This window comes from Crassostrea angulata, chromosome 2 (genome assembly GCF_025612915.1).
Source record: "Crassostrea angulata isolate pt1a10 chromosome 2, ASM2561291v2, whole genome shotgun sequence".
Taxonomy (NCBI): Eukaryota; Metazoa; Mollusca; class Bivalvia; order Ostreida; family Ostreidae; genus Magallana; species Magallana angulata.
Genome location: NC_069112.1, coordinates 31,911,059 through 31,938,507, shown reverse-complemented (window position 1 = coordinate 31,938,507; position 27,449 = coordinate 31,911,059). Strand labels below are relative to the sequence as shown.

Below are 27,449 nucleotides of genomic sequence, written 5' to 3'. Positions count from 1 at the left end.
TTTAATACCAGTGATTTAGCAAGGTGCGACCAAAAAACAATGTACCAATTTAGATAATACCAGCGGTAAGAACAATATCCTTATTACAGAACAAACCAAAATAATCCAGAAATTTTGTAAACCCATCATGGAATACATAAACAATACATCAGTCATCATAGACAAAGACAGTGGAGATTCGGTCATAGTAAAAAGTTGACTCAGGAACATTTTGTTTCACAACCTTTTGTAAAAAAACCTACCTATAGAAATCGATCCCACTTTGGTACTTTTGGTGCTTTTTCAAAATTAAAAAAAAAGTAAAATAATCAAAGACAAAAACTAAATTCTTAACATTTTTGTAATAAAACAGTTTCAAACTTGTGTCTTTTTCAATAAACAAAATTCTCAATTTACATTTCAACAAATTTTACAACAAGTACATGTATTAGTAAACCATTCAAGTATAAAAAAAAATCAAAATCAAACAAGAGACAATATCTATATGTCATATGATACTCCAAAAAAAAAAAATAATAACACAGATGACTGCAACGACAAAACTCAATATGAATTGATTGCTGTTTCAATAAGACATGTGAGTTCGGACACACTCTGACAGGCTAACAGCACTAGACTTAAGCAGAAACTTCATGCGGTAGAACTCCATTATAGAGTACTTTCTCTCTTCCACTCGAGCGAAACCATGCACCATGGCTGCTCGCTCTTTCTCGAGCCACATGGACAGTTTCGGCTCGAGACTACTCGTCCTTTCTACACCACCCTGCCACGATGTCTCGTTTGGCCCCCAAAGAAGAAACTCAACATAACTCCTGATCAACGGAAGGATCTCGATCCTACGACACTGTAACATTTTTTGCACTTTGAGTACACCCCCAACAAATTTCCCGAATTCATATTCGCTTCGACTGGACATGTTTTCGGCAAGGTATTTATCCAGGAAAGAGAACACACAGTCCACGTGGGAACCATCATGTGACCGCTGGTGAGGAAGGAAGGCCACAATGTTTCCATGGGAACAGTTGCTATTTGTGACCATAAACACATCTCGGAAGTTAGCGTCCCCGAGACTAAACCCTTGGTCCAAACAGTGTGAGATGGCACTCAGAATCTGTAACATGTAGAACAACACATTCTCCATTATGTCTTCCACAGTCAGCATCACCTGACTGTTGCCATGGCGATTCGTGGTCATGTGATTGGAGAGGCTGTCAGAGATGTCGAACTGTCCAGCCGCCACGAAACACTTGGCAGAATTTGATTGGTTGGTGTGGATGTTAAGGAGAAGCTGATTGGTCTTGATGAAGTCCTCCGTGAGATAGGAGTATGGAATGGAGTCGGAGAAAATGACGGTGGGTTTCAGCAGTGTTGCATGCTGGGAAGACATCAGGTCAGGCTTGGTGTGAAGCAACTGTAAAATATAAACAGAGTAAAACATAAGTTGTCTCATAATTTATAATATGGACAAAAAAGTAAATAGCAGTGAGCAGGCTTGGTATAAAGGAATTGTAAATAGAAACGTGATAATAAAAATACATGTATCATGATATCATATCAATCATCCCTTTTAGGGTCTTTCTAACAGAGCTTGAAAATACATGTAGTATGCATTAAGAACTACTGAATATTTCAAATCAAATATTGTGTTACTTTTCATCAAATTTAAGGATTGTCTAGATAACATATAATGTCTCCTCTGTGATATATCTTAGGTTATATCACTGTATCTTATATAAAGTTCAGCTCAAAACTTAAACAGATAATAACTTCCACTTTCTTTCATTACTTCTAAATCTATGAGTATGGGTGCTGTCACGGATACCTAACATAATATTTTGAAGGAAGTTTTAGCCTCTTGTTGGAAAAGCTCTAGAATCTGTAATTGGCATCATAATAAATATGAGAGAAAGCAAAGATATCTTTGTTATAAACAAATGTTTTTTGCCTAAAAAAAAATTGTCTATTCCAATACATTAGTTGTTACATCATTTCTAAATGATAATTTTCATGGTAAATGATTTGGATCCATTTGCTACTAGCAAATGCTTTCTATACTACAAGGAACAACTGTTACTTCAATTTCAAAAAGATTATTTCGATATCAACATGAGAAAATTCTTTAGATCTTTGAGTTTTTACTTAGTTGTTTTACTAAATGACATTACAGGAAAATGCTCTGCTAGTGCTTTCAGAAAAACAAGAAAGCTGATGCTTTGTATCAACTGTTACTGCACGCCAAAATTTCGTTGCATAATTTTGATAAAAAAAAATTAGAAACTATTTCAGTCTAGAAGTTCTGAAATAATCTTGCCAGGGAAAAAAAGCTTGGTTCTAATAATATGCATTCATTCAACAACTGTTATCGTTGGCCACTTCTTCAAGTAGGATTAATATAATTCAAATGAAATCAAAAAGACACAAGAACCCAACCCCCTACACCAATAAAAAAGAAAATGCATTTACAAATATGTTGGATAGAGTTTCTACTTTTCAAGTAAAATATTAGATAGTAGTTATCAATTCAAAAAATAACATTTGCAATAATAATAAATTTTCATCAAAATAAAACATATATAATAAGTAAATGACCTCAACATGTACATAGCAGAAATGCCTTTATGCATTTACCATTATGATAGTTTGTGATTGGAAAAAGGGGATAAAATACATCAATTGAAAATGGTTTCTAAAGGTTTTCTTAACATCTGTGGGAAAACTGATGATATATTGTATCAAATTTACCATGAGTTGACAGTTGGTGGTGCTAAGCCTCAGTTTGGCATTATACACGACGCATCTCTCGGAGGAATGGACAGGTTTGCCATAGATATCGAAATCCGTCCACTTCAGCGGGCCAACACTGGGCACGCCCATAGACACCGCCTCCTTGATAAACACACGTTCGTACTGCGTGTAAATGTTCCTCAGAGTCTGAAGATTCATGGAGGTCAGTTGATTCAGCATGTCCTTGAGCTGAGTCTCGTTCAAGGCTGAAGTAATGCTTGGCCGATTCATGGCAATGTACGGCTGCTCGAAGGAACTGCTCTCCCGTTTGGACCGTTTCCTTGGCAGCGGTTTTGGTCGACTTAAGGTGCTGCATGCGGAGGATGGTTCGGATCCGGACGATATTCCTGCCTGTGATGGAGAAGAAGGCGGAAAATCTATTGAAATCACGGAATCTGTCATGTCGACTGTAAGACTCTCCATCATCGACCTATGCATGTCTCTTTGTGTGACACTCTCCGACATGGATCTCTGTAACTCGTTCCCGCTCTGAGCAGGTGGCTTAACCACGTCCTTGCCATACCCATTTATCTCCTCGTAAATCGGCTGTGAAGCCAGGATTTTCTTTCTCTCCTCCGACACTTCCGCCTCAGACGAACTCTTTGACACACTGTCACCACTGCCCTCAGATTGTTTATCTGAGGTTTCCATGACAGTTGGGGTTATGACCTCCGATGCTTTATTTTCATTGGTTGTTGAGGTTGTTGTTGTGGTTGTAACAGCTGACCTGTGAGTGATGGGCTCTAAGTAACCCTCACTGGGTGATTTAGGGATAGAGGTGGGAGGGACTGTGAGATCCCCCTCTGCTTGGGGTCCAGTAGGGGGTGGGGGAGGGCGCTCCTTGGGGATGATCGGTTCGTACATGTTTTCTAGTGAGCCAAGGGGAGAGAACTCTGGCCACTCATCATACTTTTCTCCTGTAGACCCAGAGGATGTAGATTCTCCTGAAATTGAAAAATGTTTTGAAATACTACTCAAAATGTTTTATATTTAAACACAATTCATTTCCCAACATTATTAGCTAGTGTAGATTTGATCTTGAGCATATCTGAATTGATTTCAAAACATTAAGCTATGAACATGATGAACTTCATAAAGCAGGAGCTTTTTTCTGCCCAAACAAATGGTAAAATTTACAGCAAAATGAAATGTGTCTGGAGTAATCAAGATAAGCCCTCAATTTTTCTTATTTTTTTTTATTACAGAGGAAAGTATTATTGGTTAAAAAGTTGTGTTGTAACTGGGTAGTAAAGGTAGGCGATACCTGGTCAGTAAATTTCATAGCCAAGCCCAGGTATTTAATTTACTGACCAGGTGTCATCCCAAACCCAGTTACAACATGACTATGTAACGAACTTCACTGATGACCTCACATGATTTACTTGCGGCAGATTTTGACAAAAATCAAACTGCACAAAATAGTTTTTGGTCTAAGAAGTAGGCTATTGATTTGATGTCGACAGGATGTTAGATTTATATACATAGTCTTCATGTGACTGACGTCAGCCAATCAGAATCAGTAATTGTCAAACATCATGGACAGAAGTAAGAGACTGACCTGACACCATGGAGGGGTCCTCCCCCACAGAGATCGTGTTACGGCGGTTAAAGGTTCCACCCGTCATGGAGGTGATTAGCTGCAAAATAATACACAAATTTAAAATACTGTGTATCAATTTATCATTGAACTTTCTTCTTAGAACATATTATTATAGGAAATACATGAGTCGTGAAGACTGTTACTTAAGCGTTCTGATATTGATCCAATGTCAAGATCTTTTATCATCAATTTTTTACTCTTAGAATATTTCATAAACAAGGAAAAGTATATTGTGAAGACTTTGTAAATAGAGAGTATATACAGTGCATCAATTATCATCAAACATTCCAAAGTTACACACTTTCCGATCAGTGTACTCATCCCCATACATGCCTCCTCAAATTGACATTTCCCAAATTTTTAAAACCCGATTCCTTTTTACTACATGTTTTTATCCCAAGTCCAGAGATACCCTGCCCCCGACCCTAAAACTGACACTTCCAACCCTCCCATTCTTTATTCCGTTTATAAATGTACTACATGCACTTGTACTTACCACTGGTCCAGAGATATCAGAGGGGTCTATCTTCTTGGTCTGTAGCTCTCCTCCACTGTCTGTGATGGACTTGGTCCGCTTCACGGAGGAGGAGGGTCGGGGAGGGGCCCGGGATTTCTTGTTGCCCCCCAGTCTCAGGAAGCTCTTACGACTGGCCGCCCGGGGTAGTTCTATCTTCTCTGGGGTGGGAGTCTCAACTACTGCGTCTTTCTTCTCTTCCTTTGGTTCTGACAAAATAATATTTGTATTATAGAATAAGATATCATAAACATACCAGTTTAGGTTTTACATATACCTGATTCTGTCATTAAAAAGTTATAACAAGAATATAATTTTATGTTGCATACCTGCTGCCTCTTTCGTCTGAACTGGTGCAGGATCTGGTTTTGTAGTTGGGGCCGGTGGCTGTACAGTTGGCTTCTTGACCTCAGAAGCTGGTTTCTGGCTAGGAGTAGCCGGTTTCTGGCTCCCTGGTGGAGGACTAACATTGACCTTGCTGTCCAGGCTCTTACTTAACCTCATCTCCAGTTCCTTGGTAAACAGGGCATTTTTGTTCTCCGCACTTTTACCCATGGACGCCGGTGGTTTTTGCGGTGCCGAGACTCTCTTTGGACTCTTGGCTCTCCTCCTCACCGCCACATTCTCTGGGTCTTTCTTTGGACTGTCCTCTCTGGACAAGGCTCTGGATATTTCCCTTTCCAGACTCCCTTTGTCTGGTCTTTCCAAGCTTCCGGTCTTGCTGTCCGATTCTGAGGCTTTCCTATCCGGCCCATCTTGCGATCCTTTCCTCTCCGAGGCTGGTGATGAGGATCTCCCTTCCCTGGCTCCATGTTGGGGGGACACCGAGGGTCTTTTGGGATTCGGCGGTGGCTTTGGTCGAGTGGGAACACTTGGTTTGGTAACTGGAGCACTTTCACTGGATTTGACCTCACTTTTACTTTCACTTTCCTCTGCTATCACACTACTGGTCATCATACTTTCACTTTCAATATTCTCCTCTGATTTAGTTGTTGCTGGTCCATTAAACAATGCTGAGGTTTCTGATGCTGACATGATAATGCTTGTGCGAGATTTGATGACTGATACTGATAGTTCTGGGAGAACTTTGGCTTTGACTTGGGGTGATTTTCTCTCCTCTTTGGTTTCTACTGAAGATGATGATTCTTTGCTTTTTTCTGGAGTTTCTACAACTGTTGCAGCAGGTGCAGTCTTCTTTGGAGGACTCGAAACTTCCGTAATTTGCTCAGTGGAACTCTCCGGTGAATCTTTCCCTCTGCGTAGAAAACTTTTGAAAAACGACGTGATTCCCTTTTTACCTTTGTTACTATCACTCTTGCCTTTGCTGTCCACTAAATCATCATGAAAGTCACCCGTGCGTTTAGGCGAAAGGGGTTTCTCATGACTGTTGCCCATGATGGACTTCCCTATCGGTACCATCTTGAAGTTTGGTTCGGAGCCGTTTTGGGAATGTGATGGAGATGTTTTCTTTGATGATTGGTCATTGTTCAAACTAGCTGAGCTACTCCTGGTGGTGGGTTGAGGGGGTGGTGCAACAGGGGGCCTGGGGGCCGGGCGTTTCTTCTTTCTAATGTCAGTGGCAAGGGACACTATTTTTGCCTCTAGCTCCTTGGACTTGATACTTCCCTTGGGAATCCTTAGACTCTCCAAGATCTTCTCGCTGTTAGATGTGGAGTCATTGACTTCCACATCGGGCAGAAAATCATTGTCCTCAAATCCTTTGATGGAGACATTGTCACTGTATCTAGCCAGAATAGCATTCAAGTGGTCCACCATTGCCATGCCAGCAGAGGAAGAATCGAAATCGAAATCGAAGTCTGTCGTAAAGTTCTCGAACAAGCTCTCTCCGTCAAACATGTCCATTTCAAACACATCATCATCACTGTTTTTCATATCATCACTTTGACCATTAAATTGCGTGACATTTACGTCCATGTATGGCTGTGCGCTTGCTCCTTGACTGCCTTTTGCACCCTCCATCTCCGAAGCTGACCGACTGCGACGTTTATCGAAAAGAGAGAAATTTGTCTCGTAATGGGTCCCCTCTCCTTCTTCCTCGATCTTGTGAAGGTCACAGTCTGAGGACGATCGCTCCAGTCTACCGTCCTGATCGAACATTTTCTCTAAGTTTGACTTTGACCCAAGAGGTTTCCTCAGAGGAAACGTCCCGAATCGCTGGGAAAGTAACTTATCACAGTCTCGAAGTGTAGCAAACCTGTCTTTTTTCCACAAGGAGTTGAGTTTCACGTCCTCAAATTCACGACTCTTGTCATTTTCACTATTTTTTCCAACAGCACCATCAAGATTTTTCAAATCCGAATTCCATATCGTATTGTGCAACGCCTGAAGAACAAACTCCCTCTCTTCCTCCGTGAAAGAAATATCCTCCGCAGAATCTTCTTCTGTGGGAGGTTCCTCGTGGTTTAAAAATAGATTGTCGTAACCTCCATCCTCTCCGATCACCGACGGTTCCCTGTCAAGAAACTTAATATCAAAATGTCTACTCCGCTTTGTTCCGTTTTTGACTAGAATACTTTTCACATCATTCACACTGACCCCTTTGTTAATCTGAATCACAGTCTTTTGAATTTTTTCTTTTTCCACGGATAAACTCCTAGAAGTTCGCGGTTTTCGTAGTTCTGGATTTCCATCGTTCCGACCCTCGAGCTCTGACAGAATCAGTGAAGCATTACGCTTTGCCTGATGGATGACGTCATCTGCGATGATGGACGTTCTCTTTGTGGGTACGGGGGAACTGGTGGATTCCGGATTGAAATCTCCCACAATGCTGTGCTCCGCTTTTGGTCTCTGACAGTTCTTACACAAATCTTTTTTCCATGCATTCTGAGTGAATTCAACACATGCAGTGGACATTACGCTTTGAGTAACCATGAAGAGGGGTCATGACCTGAAAAATACAAAGATATACTCATGAAATACATGGATAAAGGTGGATTCACTAACATTATTCAAATGGTACACAATTGTTAGATTAATGGTACTGAAATGTTACCAGAAATCTTACATGTTAACTTCTAACATATACCGAACAGCTACAGTTGTAGTAAATACATGTTATTTTCAAAATTGGTCAACTTATTTACATGATTGCATCCTATGACAATCAGTCCAAAATTCACAAAAATTACATTCAAAGGGTTTTAGATCTGTCACAACTGGTACTTTTCAAAAATAATTTCCCAATTTTCAAACTGATCTACAGACACAAAACTCCTTCTGTTTTCGGTCCATTCAAAATATATATAGAAGTCATTTGAACAAGTTCTAATAGAAACATGACTATAAAAGAGCCAAACCTTTCCACCCCCAACACTTACTCACACACATCTATATAGAAGTACGTAGTCATTTGAACAGGTAATAATAGACACATGACTAGAACATGACTATAAGAGAGCCATTCCTTTCCAACCCCCAACATTTACTCACGCACATCATTGAAACCTTTCCAGGTTCTTTCCCATCTTAGATAGTCACTCAGTCATTATAGCCACTAGTCATTTGGCAGTGTCTATACAAAGATAAACACCTCCAGAATTCATGAGTGTTTGACAACCCCCCCCCCCTCCCTCCCACACCAACAAATTGACTACCCATAAATCCCAGACATTGTTGTTACCAGATAGACATAACACAGCTGATAGATAGAGAGAGAGTGTTTGTGTTGGCACCTGTCTCTGATGCAGTGAGAGAGCAAAGAGGGTGATAAAATCTGTCCATCTTACACCAATGCATGCTATGTTGTTTATACACCAATAACCTGCACTGCGTGTCTTTTAACACCTCTTATTGTCTTGAAACATTCCAGTAATTGTGAATAAGCTGAAAAATTGTTGCTGACTCTAGAAGAAACTGGATGTTTCAATGATCTTAGTCTGCTATTAAATGTATATAAAAGGATAATATTTTCATTAATTAATTTTGAGAAATGGATATGTTCTTAATCTAAATCCAGCTCTGCAGGAGCTATTAAAAGAGAAAAAGCCACAATCCATTAATTTCTGTGCCCCTTGGATATTCAATGATTTAAAACATCAATTATGCAATACAATATGTACATCCATCATATTGATTATAAGGCAGATTCAGCTAAAATCACAAATTCAGAAACACTTCATTCAATTACCAAAATACCACCAGTTCATGATCCTTTCCAAAGAAATATTATAAATTATTATATATGTACATAGGCCTCTCATAATCTGTATCTATATCAAATACTCACCAAAACTAGTATATATCATTAATTTCCGACCAACAACCCTTTAAGGTACTTCACTACACCTAGACTTAAACTTTTGAAGACACTATGTCACAATATGGCGATTTAAATGTTTAAAATTTGTTATACTGTTAAAATGTATCAATCGATTCAGATGTATAACGTCGTAGCTCAGTGGTTAAAGTATCAAGCTTGTGAACCACAGATCATGAGTTCAAATCCGCCTGGGCTTTAAAATTTGTTTAAATGCTTATGAAATGAAATTTTTTTTATCCAAAACTGCACATTTTTCGCCTATTTGACATATATAGTTCTTATCCATCATGCTTTCTTTTGTAATCAAGTAATTTTCTGCTGATTTGAGAAAATATTTCAAGGTGTAGTGAGGCACCTTAAAGCTTACAGTAGAATCGACAAAATCAATCTATATAAACACACACTTAAACACAACCATATCATGTTCATAGTAAAATCCAACTATTCTAGCTGTATAGCATTATATATATCAACACGTCTTAATGACCCTCATACACGTACCGTATATAAACAAAGACATTTGCCTGCTGAAGAAAAAAAAACTTTCATACATGTATATAAACAAAGACATTTGCCTGCCGAAGAAAACAAAAATGTCACAGCGCAGATCATATCAGAGTAAATAACTCATAGCATAATCAAACATAACAGCCAGGGCCCCCTATGTACTCTAAGGCTTCAACACTTCACTTCTTTCTTTGTTCGTCAGAATCAGCGTAGGCATCACAAAGATGTCTGAGGATTTCATTATTTTGTCCCTGTGCTGTTGATGCCTTATCAGTTTTCTGAATCGGTGTTTCATTGTTCGTTCAGAGGGACGTGTTAAGTCTGACAAGGTGACATTTATTTAGAGAGGATAATTTTATGTAAAGTCTGGAATTCAGGCGAGAGACCTACATAATAATGTGAACTGCTTTATAAAATAAAAATATTATGATCATGATTTACATAATATATATACATATGTAGTATAATAAAATAAATGTATTACGTACATATATTGTACTTAGTCTAGTATTCAATAGTCTGTCAATGTATGTATATATTTACATAAGTAATATCTCAAACACCCCCCCCCCCTCCATCCAGGAACATTTTTGAATCTTTGCATGCATGTATATCTGAGCCTAAAAATATCAAATCAATACACATAACTGATAAACGTTATGAAAACAGTTATGCTATTGAGTCATGAAGATATGTAATAAGTTGGAAATTCAAAACTTGTAACGTCAATCATTTCATATCATTTTAAGATACGCAAGACCCCCTCCACCCCCCCCCCCCCCCCCCCCCACATTCACTCAGTGTTCTTCACATCTAAGAAATCCATGCACATGCCGTAGTCAAATAAACTCAGAAGCAACTCCAATATCAATAATTGATCTTGTGGCATATTTCATTATTTATAACCCTCCAGACAAAATGTCCTCAGTATAAAATGAACAATTGAGTTCATTGATTTTAATTTACGAACTTTGTAGGGGCCATTTTTTACCAAATTCCAAACCAATAAAACCTTTATTGAAAATTTTATGTGCAATTTCATCTGCACTTAATTATGTCATAGATTGAAACCGATTGGTCGGTTATTTGTTGCTGGTGACATTGCCTCTAATAAATCAAGAAACTTTCTTCACAGGCATTGACAAAGACATCTGGTCAGGTGTTCAATTTCCCGTGTCATTACAACAAAATGATTCTGGAAACATGCAGTGACACAGCTAAGGGAGTTACATGAAAATTACTTACAGGCAGTGAACATATGAGAGAGAGAGAGAGAGAGAGAGAGTGTGTTGTAAAGACTTTCAATATAGAAGAATGAGAGAAGGGAAGAGAGACAGAAAAAGGAAGGGATATGTAAATGGAAGAATCCATGTAAAATACAGAAATGGGAAACTTCAAGCTTAATTGGTTGAGATCAAGAGCACTTTCAGCGACAAAACACAGTATATGTCCTTGGTGATACAAATATTTGTTTGATTAAATGAGTGTTAATGTTGGTTGATGGAGATAAACCAACAGGGAAGGGCAATCATGATCAAGAAGGAACAAAGAGACAGAGAGAGGGGGAGGGAAGTTGAGAGAGAGAGAGAGAGGGGGGTGTTTGTGGGTGAGGGGGAGAAGTACAGAGAGAGAGAGGTAGATTTAGAGATAGAGAAAAGAGAGAGAGAGAGAGAGAGAGAGAGAGAGAGAGAGAGAGAGAGGGGTGTTTGTGGGTGAAGGGGAGAAGTAGAGAGAGAGAGAGAGATAGAGGTAGATTTAGAGAGAGATAGAGAGAGAGAGAAAGGGAGGGGTGTTTTTAGGTGTGGGAACAGAGACAGAGAGTAACAGTATGAGTCTGTAATGAGTCTGCTCAATTATTCAATCAAGTTGTAGCCCTCTATCATGAGTCATTCATCCCTACTTCATTCAGCTCTGTAATTGACCAATTTCTGTTATCTGATATAATTTAAAACACAGTTAACCAGAAAAACTTAAACTCAGACTCTCTCAGACAGTTATGCGAAAGTATCTGTAAATTTGTCAATAGATCAGGGAATTGGGGCATTAGACAATTGTTTACGCCCAATAAATCAATTTCTGCTAGGCTCTCCATCAAAATTCAATCCGCTCTTGAGCACACATAATGAATACTGAATGATTTTGGATCATCTAAATTCAATCTGCCTTAACCCATAGTACAATTTAGAAGCTCAAAATATTCAGAATCAATCTGCCATAATGTATTAAGTCTAACATCCCATTCCTCAGGTGCAATGTAACATATGATGAACTGATGAAGTGCCAATAATATATGGCTACAAATGCTTGTGTTGAAATACATGCTGCTACATAGCTCCCAATAAAAACACCCCAATCTGATGACGATCTGAATCAAGCTCTTTGTTCAACTGGGAGCAGAACATCTAAACAGAAATGAAAGTCATGGGTATTTTATGCCTCACTTTGCAAGTATAAGATGCCAAGGATGTTTTTTTCTTCTTCTTTCAGTTTGACACTAAATGAAATAGCTAAAGGAGAGAAAGCATCTGCTTCTGTAAGACTCGAACATCTGGGGTAAAAGCGAAGAGGTTTGACTGTGCTTAGGGGTCAGGTGTACTGAAACCTATACATAGTTGTTATGGAAAACAACCCTCCAGATGTCTGATGATCTAATGGAAGGAATGGCCAGGGGAATGGAAAAGAAGGGACATGCAGTTACTTACATGTACATTCAATGTCTTGTCACTATGATTGAAGAATAATTTATCCAAGGAACTGGAAGGGCAATTTAAGCCAGCATAAATACATTTATAGATAATTACAATATGTCCCTTACTACAGGTGAATATATGTATTTATTCGATCTTCCAGTCGGAAGGGTATTAAATAGAAAATGCAGGACTCCAGAAATATTATAGCTTGTAATACTGATCTTCAAAAATGGATGAGAGATTTGCATACAATGCATTATAAATTGTCTCCTTTATAGAATAATACCAGAGTCGCAAGTTGCATGCATGTCATGGAATGAATGCAAAATTCAAACTGCCAATACGTATATCCTATAGAAGTAAACAAAGAGGAATTTGCTTTTTGTTTGGGACAATGGGGGGGGGGGGGGGGGAGTTGGAGGGGTGACTCCAGGGGACTCAGGGGAGGGGGTGTCCCTGTATACTTGTTTCCCATGGGGCATGAAGGGTGAAAGGTATACATATTTATAAACTTTATGAAATAAAATTATAGTACATCTGAACTTCATGGGGGGGGGGGGGGGGGGGGTGAGAGATACAAACCCCCTAGACCCACTCCCCCAAGATCCACATGCACATACAGTCATTAACATTAAACTCAAATCATTATAGTTTATAGGTTTGTATCATTATCCACATACCCCATTTTGTAACTTAATTTTAGTATGAGTAAATTGTAACTGCCCTTATCACTGTAGATATGATAATGGAATATCTTATATTGGACACCCTGATAAAACATAGAAAACCACTAACGAATGAGGTCAAACAAGAAACTAATTAACTCTGTCAATCCCTTACCGCACTCACAGACATCCAAAGGACAATTTGTTCATCACAACAACACACACCTCTCCATGCATCCACATATCAACATGACTCATCATTAACAACATGTAAGAGGGAATTCACTTAAAGATCCCAAAAGTACACAGTCAAAATAGATTATCCACAGAAAAAAGCCATTTTATAACTGCTCATCATCTACCACACAACTACACACACCCCAAAAAATAAAGAATTAATCCAAGGTTCTGTCTTACCGACCAATACAAAACAGGATCTCCACAGTGAAAAATCAGACTCTACAATCCTCCATCTTAATTATTGATCTACTGGCTTTGAACCGATATTTTTCCCAATGTTTTCACACACAGCCACTCTCTTCACACAGTCAGCCCCTGAGGCAGGCTGCGATGTTATTGGATTTTTTTTTTCTGTCTGCGATTCCTCTGTTCTCTCGACATCATGAGGTAGCTAGTGGGAAGTGAAAGTCAGGAGGCAATTAATGTAACAATTGCATAATGTGTAATGGAGAAAGCAAACAGCTGGCAGCGTTCTCTACATTAGTGGCTGGCTACTCTCTCTCTCTCTCTCTCTCTCTCTCTCTCTCTCTCTCATTTTGTTCCTTTGATTAATAAAAATGGATGCATATATGCTCTTTCATTTCCTCTTTGAGCAGCCTTGACGTTCTCTCCTATATAATTCCTATATGAATTTAAAAAATAACTGATGCTTAATTCTTTTTTTTCTTCTGCCTCCATCATACTTCCTTCCCATTTATTCATCTTATTAAAATGTGCATTTCTTTTCTTTTCTCTTTCTTTCCTTTTTCTCCGTATTCATTTTTTGATTTTAATTAAAAAAAAATGTATTTTTCTTCTCTCTCTCTCTTAAACTTCTAAATTTCTGTTTGTCAAGAATAATCCATGATTGGATCTCTATAATTAAAAATCTCTCTCTTAATCTCTCTCTCTCTTAATATCTCTCTCTCTCTCTCTCTCTCTCTCTCTCTCTCTCTCTCTCTCTCTCTCTCTCTCTCTCTCTCTCTCAGTAGGAGAGAGAGTGCAACTGTGATAAGGGAAATAACTCTATCTGTAAAATCCATTCCCTAAATAAATCAATCTTTAAAAAAAATGCAATGTTGATAAATCTGCATGAAATACATTCTCTGCAAATTTCAATCCCCCACACATATGATTGAGAGCTTACAGGAATTCCAATTCTCCATGCAAATTTTATCATAAAATTCCCCTACTCTCAAAACAGCACCGAGGCAACCTTTTAACAAAGTAAAAATGCTGTATGAAAATTGAAAGAACCCCCCCCCCCCACTCCACATCAGATTAAGGGGGCAAAGGCCTGACACCTGTTCAGTGTCTACCTGTAAACCTGCACCGTATACCTGGCCTTACCTGTCCCTAACGACCATCGATTAGCCCTCAGGTGACAGGGGGATCAGGCCCCCTTGTGTCTTATCTCTACACTCCCTCTCAATGTCGGAGCCTTATGTTCTGTTGTTATTGTCTACAAGTTGTGTTATATCAATACCACAAACACTTTTCCCTGTTCTCATAATGTGCCCTTCTATTTCTTTTACATGGTTTTTCATGGCGTTCAAAAAATAGCTGTTGTTTGGGAGTTTTGTGTATCATGCTGTTATCTTTTACATTATTGTGTACTCTTTTATGAATATTCATTAAATAAAATTTATTACAAAGACTCATATCACTTAAATAATACAATAAAATCTTATAACGTGTTGGGAAACTTTATCTGATAGAAGTCAGAAATAAATAAAATTCAACAAATCCAACAAAAGAGAGAGAGAGAGAGAGAGAGAGAGAGAGAGAGAGAGAGAGAGAGAGAGAGAGAGAGAGAGAGAGAGAGAATGAAATCACTTTAAAATCAATACCAAAAGCTTATTAATAATCAATTAGTATAGATTAACACTGACATATATTTTTGCATCTCTTTTTTTAATCTCATCAAACCCTTCTTTTAATTATGATAATATATCATATGGTGGTTCCATTTTAATGGGGAATAATGATTTATGAATGTACTTGCAGTCTTGCAAATCAGAAATCAATTCAATCTTGCACATTGGGAAAATTATTGGAGTGTTATATAGGGATACTTGCTTTTGGGCCAAGTATTCAAGGAAATAATCATATCCTCAGGATTAATTGGTAAATGTTTCCAATGGTCAGTAATGTACATACTAAAAGTTTTATTCATCTTTTTAATCCTAGCTCAACAAATCTTTGGTGCTCACAAAAAATATGAACCAGGTAAAAACCATTTTTAATTATAAAATGATTATTACTATTTGTTTTCCTAGTATTAATACAATTATTTATAAAAGAATGCTTTAATTCAGGGACTTTATTAAAAATTCAGTTTCAGCTGAATTTAAATAAGAACCTGCGTGTATTATGCATGGATCCTCGTCAAAGTTGTAAACAATTGAAATTTAAAATTACTGTGTCCCTGAAAACCTCTCATTCATACATTTACATAATGTATATAGAGACAATTTCAAATAACAGAGGAATTTAAACCTTAAAACTCTGACATGACAATGTTTTAACATCCTGTAGCCCTGCTGAAACCAAAGATATTGGATAATGATAAATATATTTTACATTTCAAACCTTTTTCATTTTTAAACATGCTAGCTCTTACTACCATATAATTTACAGAACCAAAATTGTTCAATTCCATTGAAACAACGAAATGGCCGGTTTCTTACATGTACATGAAAGCTACAAAATACTCCCAGATTTTGTTACAAAGATGTAATGATATGAAAATGACATTATATAAACTTCACAACATTCTTCAGCATATTATAAATACTTACATGAAAGCCTAACAGATTGGTTTTAAAATTCCATATCAGAAAATGTCAAAACAAATGGATCTGTCATTAAGAAAATCCTTTACACAGACCACTTATGAAATGACCCGCATTCACTGGGCAAAGTAGCAACTCCCCCACTTGTATTTCCGCTCCTTAATATCTATAATAACACCGTCGGCACTTTAAAAATAAGACGATAAAAAAAAATTTTTCAAGTCTTCTATTGATTGAAATATAAACCGTGTCACTGTTAAAAGAGGCCGCAATTGAAGTCGCAACGCCGTGACCACTCAAAACTTACACAGTAATTAAAAACCCAACAGTCACGGGCTAACGATTCCAAAACTCGCTGAAGGACGACCAGTTTTTTTTCTCATATAGATGACATTGAACGTCCAAAGGAAGGGTTGTTTTAAATGTATCGGGTTTTTAAAGGACTTTAGTACAGTAAGTAGAACTAATGGAAGGATATTTTATCTCCCTCTCAAGTAACAACACGAAAGGAGATTACATATTACAATGTACCAAGAGTCTCATATTAAAGGGGAAAAGGGCCTTTCACTATTGTTGCATAGATAAACTTGTTAGGACATATATATACTCATATATTAATCAGTTGGAAAAAGAAAGAAAACGTAACATTGCATTGCTGCTGTCCAATACACTAATCTTTAGTTAGAGAAATACCTTTAATTAATTTAAAAATACATGTACTAATTAACCTAAAAAAAAAAATTATGGAAAATTTTCATTTTTTTTTTTTTTGTGTGAGAGGTGATCTGTTGGTATCAAAATATATACTAGTATTACACTTTAATATATGCATTAATTTGACCTTAAACAAATAAATTAAATGTTTTAAATTGCAATTAATTGCAGTTCTGAAGTTTAGAACATATGACTCTGATCATCTATAATCATAATTTAGGAATTCAATCAATGGCATCAAAAAAATTTGTCACAGACTTTACAAAATCAGCATTCCACCTGTAGATATATCGGCCAATTTATTGTTAAACTGACATCCCACACAATAGAGCAACTGCAGACCATGTTAACTTAAACTATTAGCAAATACATATAGCTATTTATGAAATGTGAACTGATTTAATAATTAAATATACAAATGGCTGTTGTTTCTTAATAATGAAGCAGATTATACAATTCATATAAAATGTACCTGTTGCAAAAAGATCCCAAAAATGCTCCTAGACCTTTACTATTTATTTAACCAGTAGATATTTGCCAACCAAATTTACTGGTGTACCGACTGACAGTCCCCCAAAAGGAGAAACTGCAGGCCATGTTAGCTCAATCCATTAGCAGGTCACATATAAAATGTAGTGATACAATTTATATCTCTCTATTCTGAGATAAAAATCTTATGGATTCTTTATAGACTCTTGAAAGTTCAAATAACCCTTCATCGACCAATAAAGTACTGTTGACATTCTCTCACGAAAAAGGCCTTCCCAGTTTTATCATGTTACGAAATATTTCTCTTTTTCACTACAAATTTCTCTCTTGTTCTGTTTTTGCTATGCAAATACAAGAGACAGGAATTTATGACACTTGTAAATGAATAATGTAAACACCAATTGCCCTGTCTCTGTTAGCAATTGAAAACATTTTTTAAACATGGACATGATGGAATGGTACATGCATAAATATTTTTTTCCAATTTGACCAATGCTTAGAAATTTAACATTTTAATTTTAACATTTTTTTTCCAGGTGATAATTTTAAAGACAAATTTTGACATATACCATTAATTTGTCATGGACATTTGACCATTTCTTTCTACAGCATACCAATTCCCAGGTTGACATGCAATAAATTAGCATGTTTATGACAGATATGCTCCAAACATTAACAACCTTGAGTTTTATCACATTAAGCTTGAATAATTACTTCCATAAATCATTAATGCCAGCTAACTTAATTGCATTTGGACTTTTTAAAGTGTCATCTGAATACAGAAATTGACTATTCTAGCTTTAGTTATATGCTTTTCTCAATGAAAACTTGCAATATGAAAATAATTTTACAGTTGAGATGGTCAAATTGGTTATAGAATATTGGCATCAGATAGCTCAGTGGTACTAGAGCATCTGAGTAAATATTCTGGGAGCCAGGGTTGAATCCCAGTCTGGTACATCATTATTTCTCCAATCCCATTACTTACTGATAGGTCAACTTCTGCCAGGGGAAAGACTCTGCCTTAACTGGGTGATCTTCGGGGGGGGGGGGGGGGGGGGGGGGGAAATGTAATGATCAGACAGACTGGTTTGAATACTGGCACCAGATATCTCAGGGGGAAGCGGCACCTGACTAGAGATTCAGGGGGCCCAGGTTCAAATCCTGGTCTAGTCTGTCATTATTTCTTTCATCATGTGACACAGTGTATGATTTTGTCATATTGATCGAGTTGCCGTATACTGTGATTGACCCACAGGGGCTTGTGTAGAAAAAAAATTGTTCAAATAGTGTGTACCTTGGAGGAAAAAAACCTCTGAGGTACCCATTTTTTTAGTGATGTTTTATTCTTCTGCAAAAGCCCCTGTGATTAATCTGCAACAAGTTATGGTGCACATGTGAGACATTTTTACAAATTGGATATTGGGGATACAATCTTACGTACTTCCTAAATAGTACAAATATCTAAGATATATTGAGGTTAAAACACTTATTAGAGAGTGTTTGGGTCTTCCAACTCATTTTGGAATGTCAATGGTTATAAAAATATGTAATTAATACAGCATCAAGTCCATAATATGTCTATTACAATAAAGTTAAAGTACTTACTTATAAAGAGATGTATATCTGATTACAAACTGGCATATTTAGACTCAAGGAATCAAGCTTGGAGACAAAATAATAAGATATATGTTATATATATCATTTAAGCAAATTGTCTGTCACGATATAGCTATGAGATTTTTTCTAGGTAATCTAATTTGGTCAAAGCAATTCAAGAATGTAAAACAGCTAGATCTTGTATTCTGCAATGCCATGAGCAGTAACTTGTATTACATTCTTGAATTACAATATCATTTATTGAAACATAATATAATCAGATGTTTACACATACAATATTATTGTACATGTACTATTATAATACAACACTGCAGTAGAAGTTTGATAAAAAAAAAAACTTCATAGAGTGTAGCTCTTCAAATTTAGAGAAGAATTTTTTTCCTTCAAATATGCCTTAGAATGGCTTCATGCAGTCAACTAATGTCAACTGTCATCTGAAAGGTCTACATAATATATATATCTCTGACTTTTCATAAAAGACATCTCAATTGTATGTCACTCAGTATTAATTTCTACTTTAAACAAGATTTCCAAGCTTTTTACCTTTTAATTCATCAAATTGGGGCCCAGCTGCTGCGAGATGGAAATATTCCTTTGTTTTGTGTCACAGACCAGAAACATGTGTCATTGTTTATGTCAATAGAAACCACATGGGGCACTTTGTGCTTCCGGTCAAAAAGAGGGGAAATAGTGCAAGTAAATAAACGTCGTTTTGAGAAAGAATGTTCAGGTTATGCTTATTTTCGTGTTTGTCAATATGATATATACTGTATACGGGTGATTATACTTCAGAATGGCCCAATATAGTATCGAAAATTTATAAAATCTGTTTTTTGTAAGAAGCAAATAATTTCTTTTCCGGACAAAAACGAACTAATCCTAACATGATTTTGCCATTAGCACATAAGACAACCGCTTACTAGAATAAAAGCAAGCTATACTATTTTATATTTCATAAAGAAAACAAATGTCTGTGCATTTTTTCGACCAATAAGCCTGAATACTTTTTTTCAAAAGATGATTTTTACAGAACGCGATATTTTTAGAATTTCTTGAAATATCGCTTCGCGTATTTTTCCATTTCTTGAAAAACTCCTCCATTGTAGAAGACCCTCTAGGGGCTATTGGAAAATGTCAACAAATGCACATGTTTGATAGACCGAGATACACACCGGCATACTGTAAACACGTTGTATGGTGCTTATTATTGTTTTAAAGACCAAGGAATTCTAAACCAAGATGTAAGTTGGGCGTGGTTAACAAAGGTACAGGCTTTTGGAGGGAAATCGACATTCTCTTTTACATTCAAGCTACACATGCAATATATATTCTCATTTGAGAAGTGGACATGCAGGCATATGGCTATGCCTATACCGCCTCTCAAAAGAGAGGTATATCAGTAAGGTCAGAGGTCCTGGGTTTGAGTCTGTGACATTTGGCGCCCTACCTTCAAAACCCCCAAGGAACATGTTTCACATATCCTTAACTCATAGATTGAATTCTACATGTAATTTCTGCCAAGAAGGGGAGTGTGTCACTGGGTTGACAGGTGGGTGACTGTCAGTCAATATATCGGTTCTCAATAGCTCAGTTGTTAGAGTCCTGGCAGGGGAGCCAAAGGTCCTGGGTTCGAGTCCCGGTTGAGACTTAACTTGATAGGTCACCTGCATGTTTATGCATGATGTCTCGGGTATAAATGTGCAATGCATTGCCAATTCAATCTGTTCCTTTTAGATTCGCACATTACGTATTGAGAGTTAAGAAATTTTGTAACATGATAAAGACAGTACAAAAGAATTTTAATACCTGTAAGTAACTTTTCACTCTAATTTCAGACACTTAATCAGTTAAAAAGATGATGGACTTGGGTAACCATGGAAACAATGCCAACATGACACTGGTCAAGCTGAATCTGGAGGGGTTTGATGATGATGCGTCAAAAGAGGGAATCGCAGTCGAATCTTCGTAAGTAAAGATATTATTAATATCTTGATATAATTAATAGTAAGCATTATAGATGCTGTTATACACAAACACATGAAAAAATGGGCTTTTATGATGTCTGACTCTTTTCTTCTGGGTATTTTTAAGGAGATATTTAATGCATTTAGTCAGTTACAACAGACAGTAATCATGATGTGATAGGCTGAATTATAACATCTCACTTTGATTTTATTTTTGAATTTGATGTTTTTTCAGGTTTGCATCAGGAGAAAATAGTCTAGTTATGACCCCTACCATGTCGGATCTACCCACAGGTAATTTTACTGACAGTAAAACATGCTTATAATGAAGTGCCAGGGATGGGCAATTTTGCCTCCTTATAAGCGTAATTCATTATATCCGTCAAGTTTACAACATGTAATAAAGTAAATCTGTCAAGTAAACATCATGTAATAAAGTCATGGGGAATGAAAATCACTTCGATGTAAGAAATAAAAATTCATTCATTGTTTGCTACATGTATAACCGTGTTTTACTGTACGCACAATTTTTTACTGCTTTTAAGTTGTTTACTACAAAATACTCTTCATATAATGAATTCATGTAAACAGCTAAGCCAGTGTCATATTCCTTGTCTTAGAATTGTTTTATAAAGACTTACAATGTTGTATTATTGACCTGTAATATATATAAAAAAAGAATAATACATAGAAAAAAACCTACACATTTGTACACATGATAAAAAATAACTTATTGGATAAAACAAATCGAAACTGCTCTTAACCATAAGTACATGTTTTACTACACTCTAGTTAAAGAACTTGTGTCTCTCTTGTGATTTTTCACAAAATAGGCAAATCTTCATTTATTTATCAGATCTCTTTGAACTTTCAAACATTTGCTTTTGTATCAATTTTCAGTGGGGCTACAACAGACTACAGAAGTGGAGGGCGTGGCACCAACAGAGGTAGGACCATTTTTTTTTTATGAATTTATTCATTTAATAGAAGAACACCATTTTTAATGACATGGGTAGGACCTATTAATTAGAAGCATGAACATAAGCATCCCTGGTTAAAAAAAATTACAGTCATTGAAGACTCCCAAAGAAAGTCCTTGGGGTCTTATGCAGTCTTTATGTTGAAAGATGTTAAACTATTAAGTGTCAAAACTTCCAGTCTATTTATATAAAGAGTTGTCCATCTTGAATTGCTTATGAGAAGTAAGATATGATATATTTGTGTCTGTTACAAACAATCTATTAGATAATGTACAAATTTTAACAACCCCCCCCTCCCCCCCCCCCAAAAAAAAAAAATAAATAAAAATAAAAAAATAAAATATTGTAAGTGAACAATGATGGGACAGCTTTTTCATTATCAATATTTTGTGTTGTATTTAACAAATAAATAACAAATTATTTTTAATAAATATTACTGAATGATGCAGATTATTAACTCATTACGATATGAACCCTATGTGGCTTTTTAAAATATTTTGATAATTTTGCATAAATGTAAATATGTGAAAATTATAATCTGATAGTAATGAATAGAAATTTGAAATTCTATACATTAATGTTTAATAATGAACAAATCTACTTTTTTTTAAATTAGAAAAAGAAAGGTGGTTGGCCAAAAGGAAAAAAAAGGAAAAAGATGAGAGACTCCAACGCTCCGAAGCCGGCACTAAACGGCTACCTACACTTCCTGAACGAGAGGCGGGAAATCTTACGCAGAGAGAATCCAACCATGGCCTTCGCCGAAATGATCCGGGTTCTGGGAGCCGAGTGGACCAAATTACCGCAACACGAGAAACAGGTCAGTAGAATGAACGGATCCCCACTTTGAAAATGGCTCTTAATCATGTGGATCCTCTTGTCCAAAGTTCCAGTTTCTCACTTTATGTGTATCAATATTTTTCAGATACAGTGTACTGACTTCATACACTTAAATTACCCTATTTGCTAAACTGTAATGCATGAAGGCTTGTGAATGTTCCAGTTGAGCAATTACATACAGTACCATTATCACTAAAAAATATGTTTGTTCTTGTAACAGCATATGTTGCTAAGGACTTAAAATTTTGGAATTTTGAGGTTTTTGTTGAAGGCAATTTTGTTTATGAAGCAAAGAATTCAATTGGTTTTATTAATAATGAAAATAAAGTAATAGTGTATTATGTATGCAATCTGGCTAAAGCACAGATGTCTATTATGCTACTGCATGGAGGTAGTGTAAAAGAGGTATATACTTTAGTCAGATTGATATGTATGCAAGGACTTGTAGTAATTACTGGTAGATTATATTTAATTTTGGTCATGTTTGTTTCGCTGACAGAGATTTCTGGATGAAGCAGAAAAGGACAAGGAGCGTTATAACAGAGAGATGGAGGCCTACCAGAAAACCGAGGCATTTAAACTCTTCAAGGCACAGAAAGAGAAGAAAATGAAAGGTACAAGTTCTTCATACAATCAGGAATTGAAAAAACCATAACACAAATTTTAACAAAAAATGGTAACAGTTTATCGCAAATTATAAAAACTGATAGATATTCAGCCTGATTAGATTAGGAAAATATATTATATACTATATATATTTTCTATATGATATAGAAGTCACTCCATAGGTAATTTTTTTGAGAAATAAAAGAAGTGTTAACAAATTTTTTGCATTTATGCATTGTCAGTACTTTGATTCTTGATATTGTTCTTTACAGAAATGGAAGCCCAGAGTAGTTCTTTAGAGGTAAGTGAAAATTTTAGGTCCATAGCTAATTGTTGACATTTTTTTTTATCGATATAAATGAGAGATAAGTATTCTTCATGTAGTTATGTTTTGAAAATAAATTAGAAGTAAAATCCCTTCCATAAGAATTATTTGGAATAATTGTGGCAGCAAAAATAGACATCAAACTTTCCCTTCCCACTATATAATTTGTTTTAAGTTGTTTTTTAAGCGAGAATGATATAATTTGTGTTTGCATGTTGAAATACCATTACATTAATCAACCCCCCCCCAAAAAAAATTCACTGTACAATAAAAGGACCATCAGTCAATGACAGAATGATGGATTATTTTCCTGTGTTTTTTTTCATGAATCAGTTGATGGGGGAGAGAGAGGAGGATGAGAAAGGAGCCTTTGACATTCCAATCTTCACCGAGGAATTCCTGGACCATAATAAAGGTCAGTACTAATTAACTGATTAACCAGACTAATTAACTAATTATTAGACAAATAATCAACCAAACTTTAACAACTTAAACATAAAACAATTCATTTGACCATCAGAATTAAGGAGGAAGTGAAAGGTCTGATTTGATGTAAAAAAAAAAAAAAAAAAAAAGTACTCATCAAATTACAGTGCACCTTAGTAATAGAGTAGGCAGACTTAAAACGATATTTGATTTTATTTCTAAAAGAAAATTTCTGTATTCAAAGCTTAGAGAAGTTTCCATTTGTGGTATAAAAATGATTTTTTTTTTATTCCTTTGATTAAAGCTTAGTAGGCTAAAGAGTTGGAGTATAATTACCAGTCAATGAATACATTCAATCTACTGTAGATTGAAAAAAAAAAACGTGATGTGCTTTGGATTTCACATTACTTATGGATTCCATAATGTCAGCTCTAAGTAATTTTTAAGTGAAGAATTGAATAAATCCATTTGAAGAGGCTATTATAATAATGCCGCTATATAATTAGGATTGTTTCCAATAATTTATTTGGTCAGATTTGAAGTCTAAAATAGTGAATTGTGATAATAAAAATTCTTAAAAATAAATCTTATTTTATCTTCATTGGAAATCGGATCAGAGTTACCTTTCTTAGATAATTGTCGTACCTTTAATAACTTTCTCAATTTTTGCATTTTAGCTCGTGAAGGAGAACTGAGACAGCTGAGAAAGCAAACCACAGAGCTGGAGGAACAGAACGCAATCCTGAGTAAGCACATTGAGAGCATGAAGCACGCAATCGAGAAACTCGAGATAGAGGCTGTGCAACAACGCAGCACAAACATGGCGCTACAAGGTCACCTTGACAACCTCCGAACCACGCTTACCGACAACTTTAACTCTGTGCCATTACCAGGTAAGTGGGGAGATTTGTTACAGAATTTTTTTCGTGCAATCATCCTTCAAATTCATGGGTCAGAACTAAGATACATGTACAAAGCAGATACATGATAGAATCATTTAACAAAAACTTGGACTTTGGGCAGTATCCAACTTCGATTTGATGATTGCGGGATCTACTCAATGATATGGTTATTGGCTAACAGATATGAATACATTGAACCCAATAACATTTGTCTGACTTCATCCAGGGGTGTGGTTTTTCAGTTGAAATGGCATCAATTCCACTCAACAGAGCAGATCTTTTAAAAAAAATGGTATTGATTCAGATTGTCTATGAATCATAATGAGATTCACTTAGCAAATTAGAAGAAAGGAGGTTAATATTTGACAGCTTGTTTTGATTCGCAAACTAGATAGTAACAAAGTTCAAAGTCTTGTTAAACAGTTCTTATTTCTTTGGTACATGTACTAAGTTACTACCTTGTTTATATGATGGTACTACAATGATCTAATTATGTACATTTAGATTATATTTGGTACATATACTCTCATGTTTCAAGCATAATGATACTTCTATCAATGACACATTTTATACTTCCATATTATAACAATTCTTTTGATTGGTTGATACAGACACTTGAAAATCTGACCACGCTTAACACCAATGGTAACTTGAATATCATTGGATTTTGTATTGAAGTACATTTGGTACTACATGTATCTTGTCTGATAACAATGTTTTTGATTGGTTGACACAGCAATAGTGAACAGCCTACAATCTAACAATGTTTTTGATTGGTTGATACAGGCACCAGTGAGCTTCCTACCCTGGACACAATAGACAACTACATGGCCAAGCTCCACAACCTGATCCTGGACTCCCCCCAGGACCATCAGGCCCTCATATCCATGGTCAGGGACGTGATTGGTCGGCTAAATATAGACCAGTAAGTCACATGACCTGTTCAAGTATATATAGTAGCTGGTTAATTTATTTTCTCAGTGGTCAGGGATTCAAATATAGACCAATATCAGGGACATGATTGGTCAGCTGAATATAGACATACAGTATATACATAAGTCACATGATCTCTTCAAGTAAAAAAGTTACTGGTAGATTATCTATAGTCAGGGATGTGATTGGTAGGTTAGATGTGGACTAGCAAGTCACATGACATGCTCAAATACTGGTGTATATAGTAGCTTGTTATTTTTATTTCTCTGTGGTAAGAGATTCAAATGTTACATGAGTCACATGACACTGACCTATTCAAGAAGATGTAATTAGGAGGGCTGAATGATGATGGCAATTTTTTACTGTATTGATCTCCTTCAGAAGACAAGTTCTATATAAAGAAACGGAGAAAAAAAACCCTCAAATTTAAAATCTAAATTTTATGGATTTTTTCTTGACTAATGCCCATACACGATCGGACAAGCTACTGAAAATTTGAAATATCAATAAATCTGATATATTTTTAAAAAATCATTTAAAACAATATACATTTAACATACCTTTGATTTTTAACCTATAAACATGTTCAATACTTGAAATATGTTGACTCAAACAGGCGCATACGTAACAAAACCTGCAAATATTGTCATTTTTTAGAACTTCAAGGCATTTTCATTCATAGAGTGGGTCTGTGCTCCATATTTTTCTCATAGTCTAAATAAGGTGTATTGGAAAACAATCCGATTTCAATCAATAAAAACGTGGAGAGATGACCCACTATACATTAGAAATATCATTTTGTATCCCAACAATTGAACGTATTGAAAAAATAATGTAAGTCCGTAAACTCGTGGTGAAAGTCACACTTAATATTCAAACACCTTTCTTTGTTATGTCTGAAATGGCTCAGTGGTTAGAGTACCCAACATAAGCTAACTTTAAATATATAGGGTTTTTATGTTATGGGTTCGATACCGCAAAAATTTCCCGCAATATTTTTTTTCTTATCTTTTGTTAAATTTATTGTTAAAAACTGAATATAGAACTTTAAAAATTGTGCGTTTGCAAACTTGACCATAATATATTTGAATAGATTTAATTTGAAAAAAATAAATTCAAAATTGTATTTCACTACTAAACCGAATGAACATTTGCGCCATCTTATTCCCGCATCTTCTTAACAGATACTTGATTAACATCAATTATTCAAGTGTAATCTGATAGTCCTTTATTATGCAATGTAGGAACAAAATGAAGGCCACTTTTTTCATTCTCTAAGGCTTCATTGACAAAGATATGTTTTGAATATACTTTTTAGGTCATAACTTTCATTTTCTAAGATCATAAATATTCTTCTTTAAAATGTTATGTTTTCATAATCAAGGGGAGTTTGTTTGGTTTTGTCATATATTTACAGTAGAGTAATAAGTTGTGTTTGCATTGTTTTTTAGGGATAAGATGTGAGGGGAGAGATGCTCAGACCTATTCTAAGTGTTGTCGCTGAAAACAACACAACTGTTATATATGTTGTATTTGATCTATGTGCTTAATAAAACATGAAACAACAGATGAGTGCAGTTTTTTAGTGTAATACTGT

The 27,449-nt window shown here is 35.9% G+C and overlaps 2 protein-coding genes across 5 annotated transcripts; one reads left to right on the top strand and one right to left on the bottom strand.

Moving 5' to 3' along the window:
- Positions 1–9: 9 nt before the first annotated feature.
- On the bottom strand, positions 10–19,534 carry LOC128171851 (uncharacterized). Of its 3 annotated transcripts, none has more exons than XM_052837629.1 (6): positions 19,420–19,534; positions 5,228–7,806; positions 4,881–5,107; positions 4,343–4,421; positions 2,743–3,728; positions 10–1,411 (listed from the first exon to the last, which is right to left on the bottom strand). In XM_052837629.1, the coding sequence occupies exons 2-6, from the start codon at positions 7,788–7,790 to the stop codon at positions 566–568; spliced, it is 4,701 nt and encodes a 1,566-aa protein (XP_052693589.1). In that variant the 5' UTR covers positions 7,791–7,806; positions 19,420–19,534; the 3' UTR covers positions 10–565. The 3 variants fall into 3 exon arrangements, with proteins under 3 accessions (XP_052693589.1, XP_052693591.1, XP_052693590.1); XM_052837631.1 differs by lacking the exon at positions 19,420–19,534 and adding an exon at positions 16,060–16,504; XM_052837630.1 differs by lacking the exon at positions 19,420–19,534 and adding an exon at positions 13,457–13,679.
- A 417-nt stretch (positions 19,535–19,951) lies between these two features.
- LOC128173615 (high mobility group protein 20A-like) lies at positions 19,952–27,419 on the top strand. 2 transcript variants are annotated; one of them, XM_052839290.1, is made up of 11 exons: positions 19,952–20,117; positions 20,712–20,841; positions 21,076–21,134; positions 21,741–21,787; positions 22,437–22,640; positions 23,160–23,274; positions 23,539–23,567; positions 23,925–24,006; positions 24,695–24,910; positions 25,706–25,844; positions 27,304–27,419. In XM_052839290.1, exons 2-11 carry the CDS (start codon positions 20,732–20,734, stop codon positions 27,314–27,316), a joined length of 1,014 nt encoding a protein of 337 aa, XP_052695250.1. In that variant the 5' UTR covers positions 19,952–20,117; positions 20,712–20,731; the 3' UTR covers positions 27,317–27,419. The 2 variants fall into 2 exon arrangements, with proteins under 2 accessions (XP_052695250.1, XP_052695251.1); XM_052839291.1 differs by having other exon boundaries at positions 19,952–20,141.
- Positions 27,420–27,449: the final 30 nt, after the last annotated feature.

Coding starts and splice junctions, on each gene's coding strand:
- LOC128173615 (XM_052839290.1), top strand. CDS start 20,732: ATGATGGACTTGGGTAACCATGGAAACAATGCCAACATGACACTGGTC. Junction 23,568..23,924: donor CCCAGAGTAGTTCTTTAGAG/GTAAGTGAAAAT, acceptor TTCATGAATCAG/TTGATGGGGGAGAGAGAGGA. Junction 24,911..25,705: donor TAACTCTGTGCCATTACCAG/GTAAGTGGGGAG, acceptor TGGTTGATACAG/GCACCAGTGAGCTTCCTACC.
- LOC128171851 (XM_052837629.1), bottom strand. CDS start 7,790: ATGGTTACTCAAAGCGTAATGTCCACTGCATGTGTTGAATTCACTCAG. Junction 3,729..4,342: donor GGACCCCTCCATGGTGTCAG/GTCAGTCTCTTA, acceptor TTTCAATTTCAG/GAGAATCTACATCCTCTGGG. Junction 1,412..2,742: donor CCACCAACTGTCAACTCATG/GTAAATTTGATA, acceptor TATATTTTACAG/TTGCTTCACACCAAGCCTGA.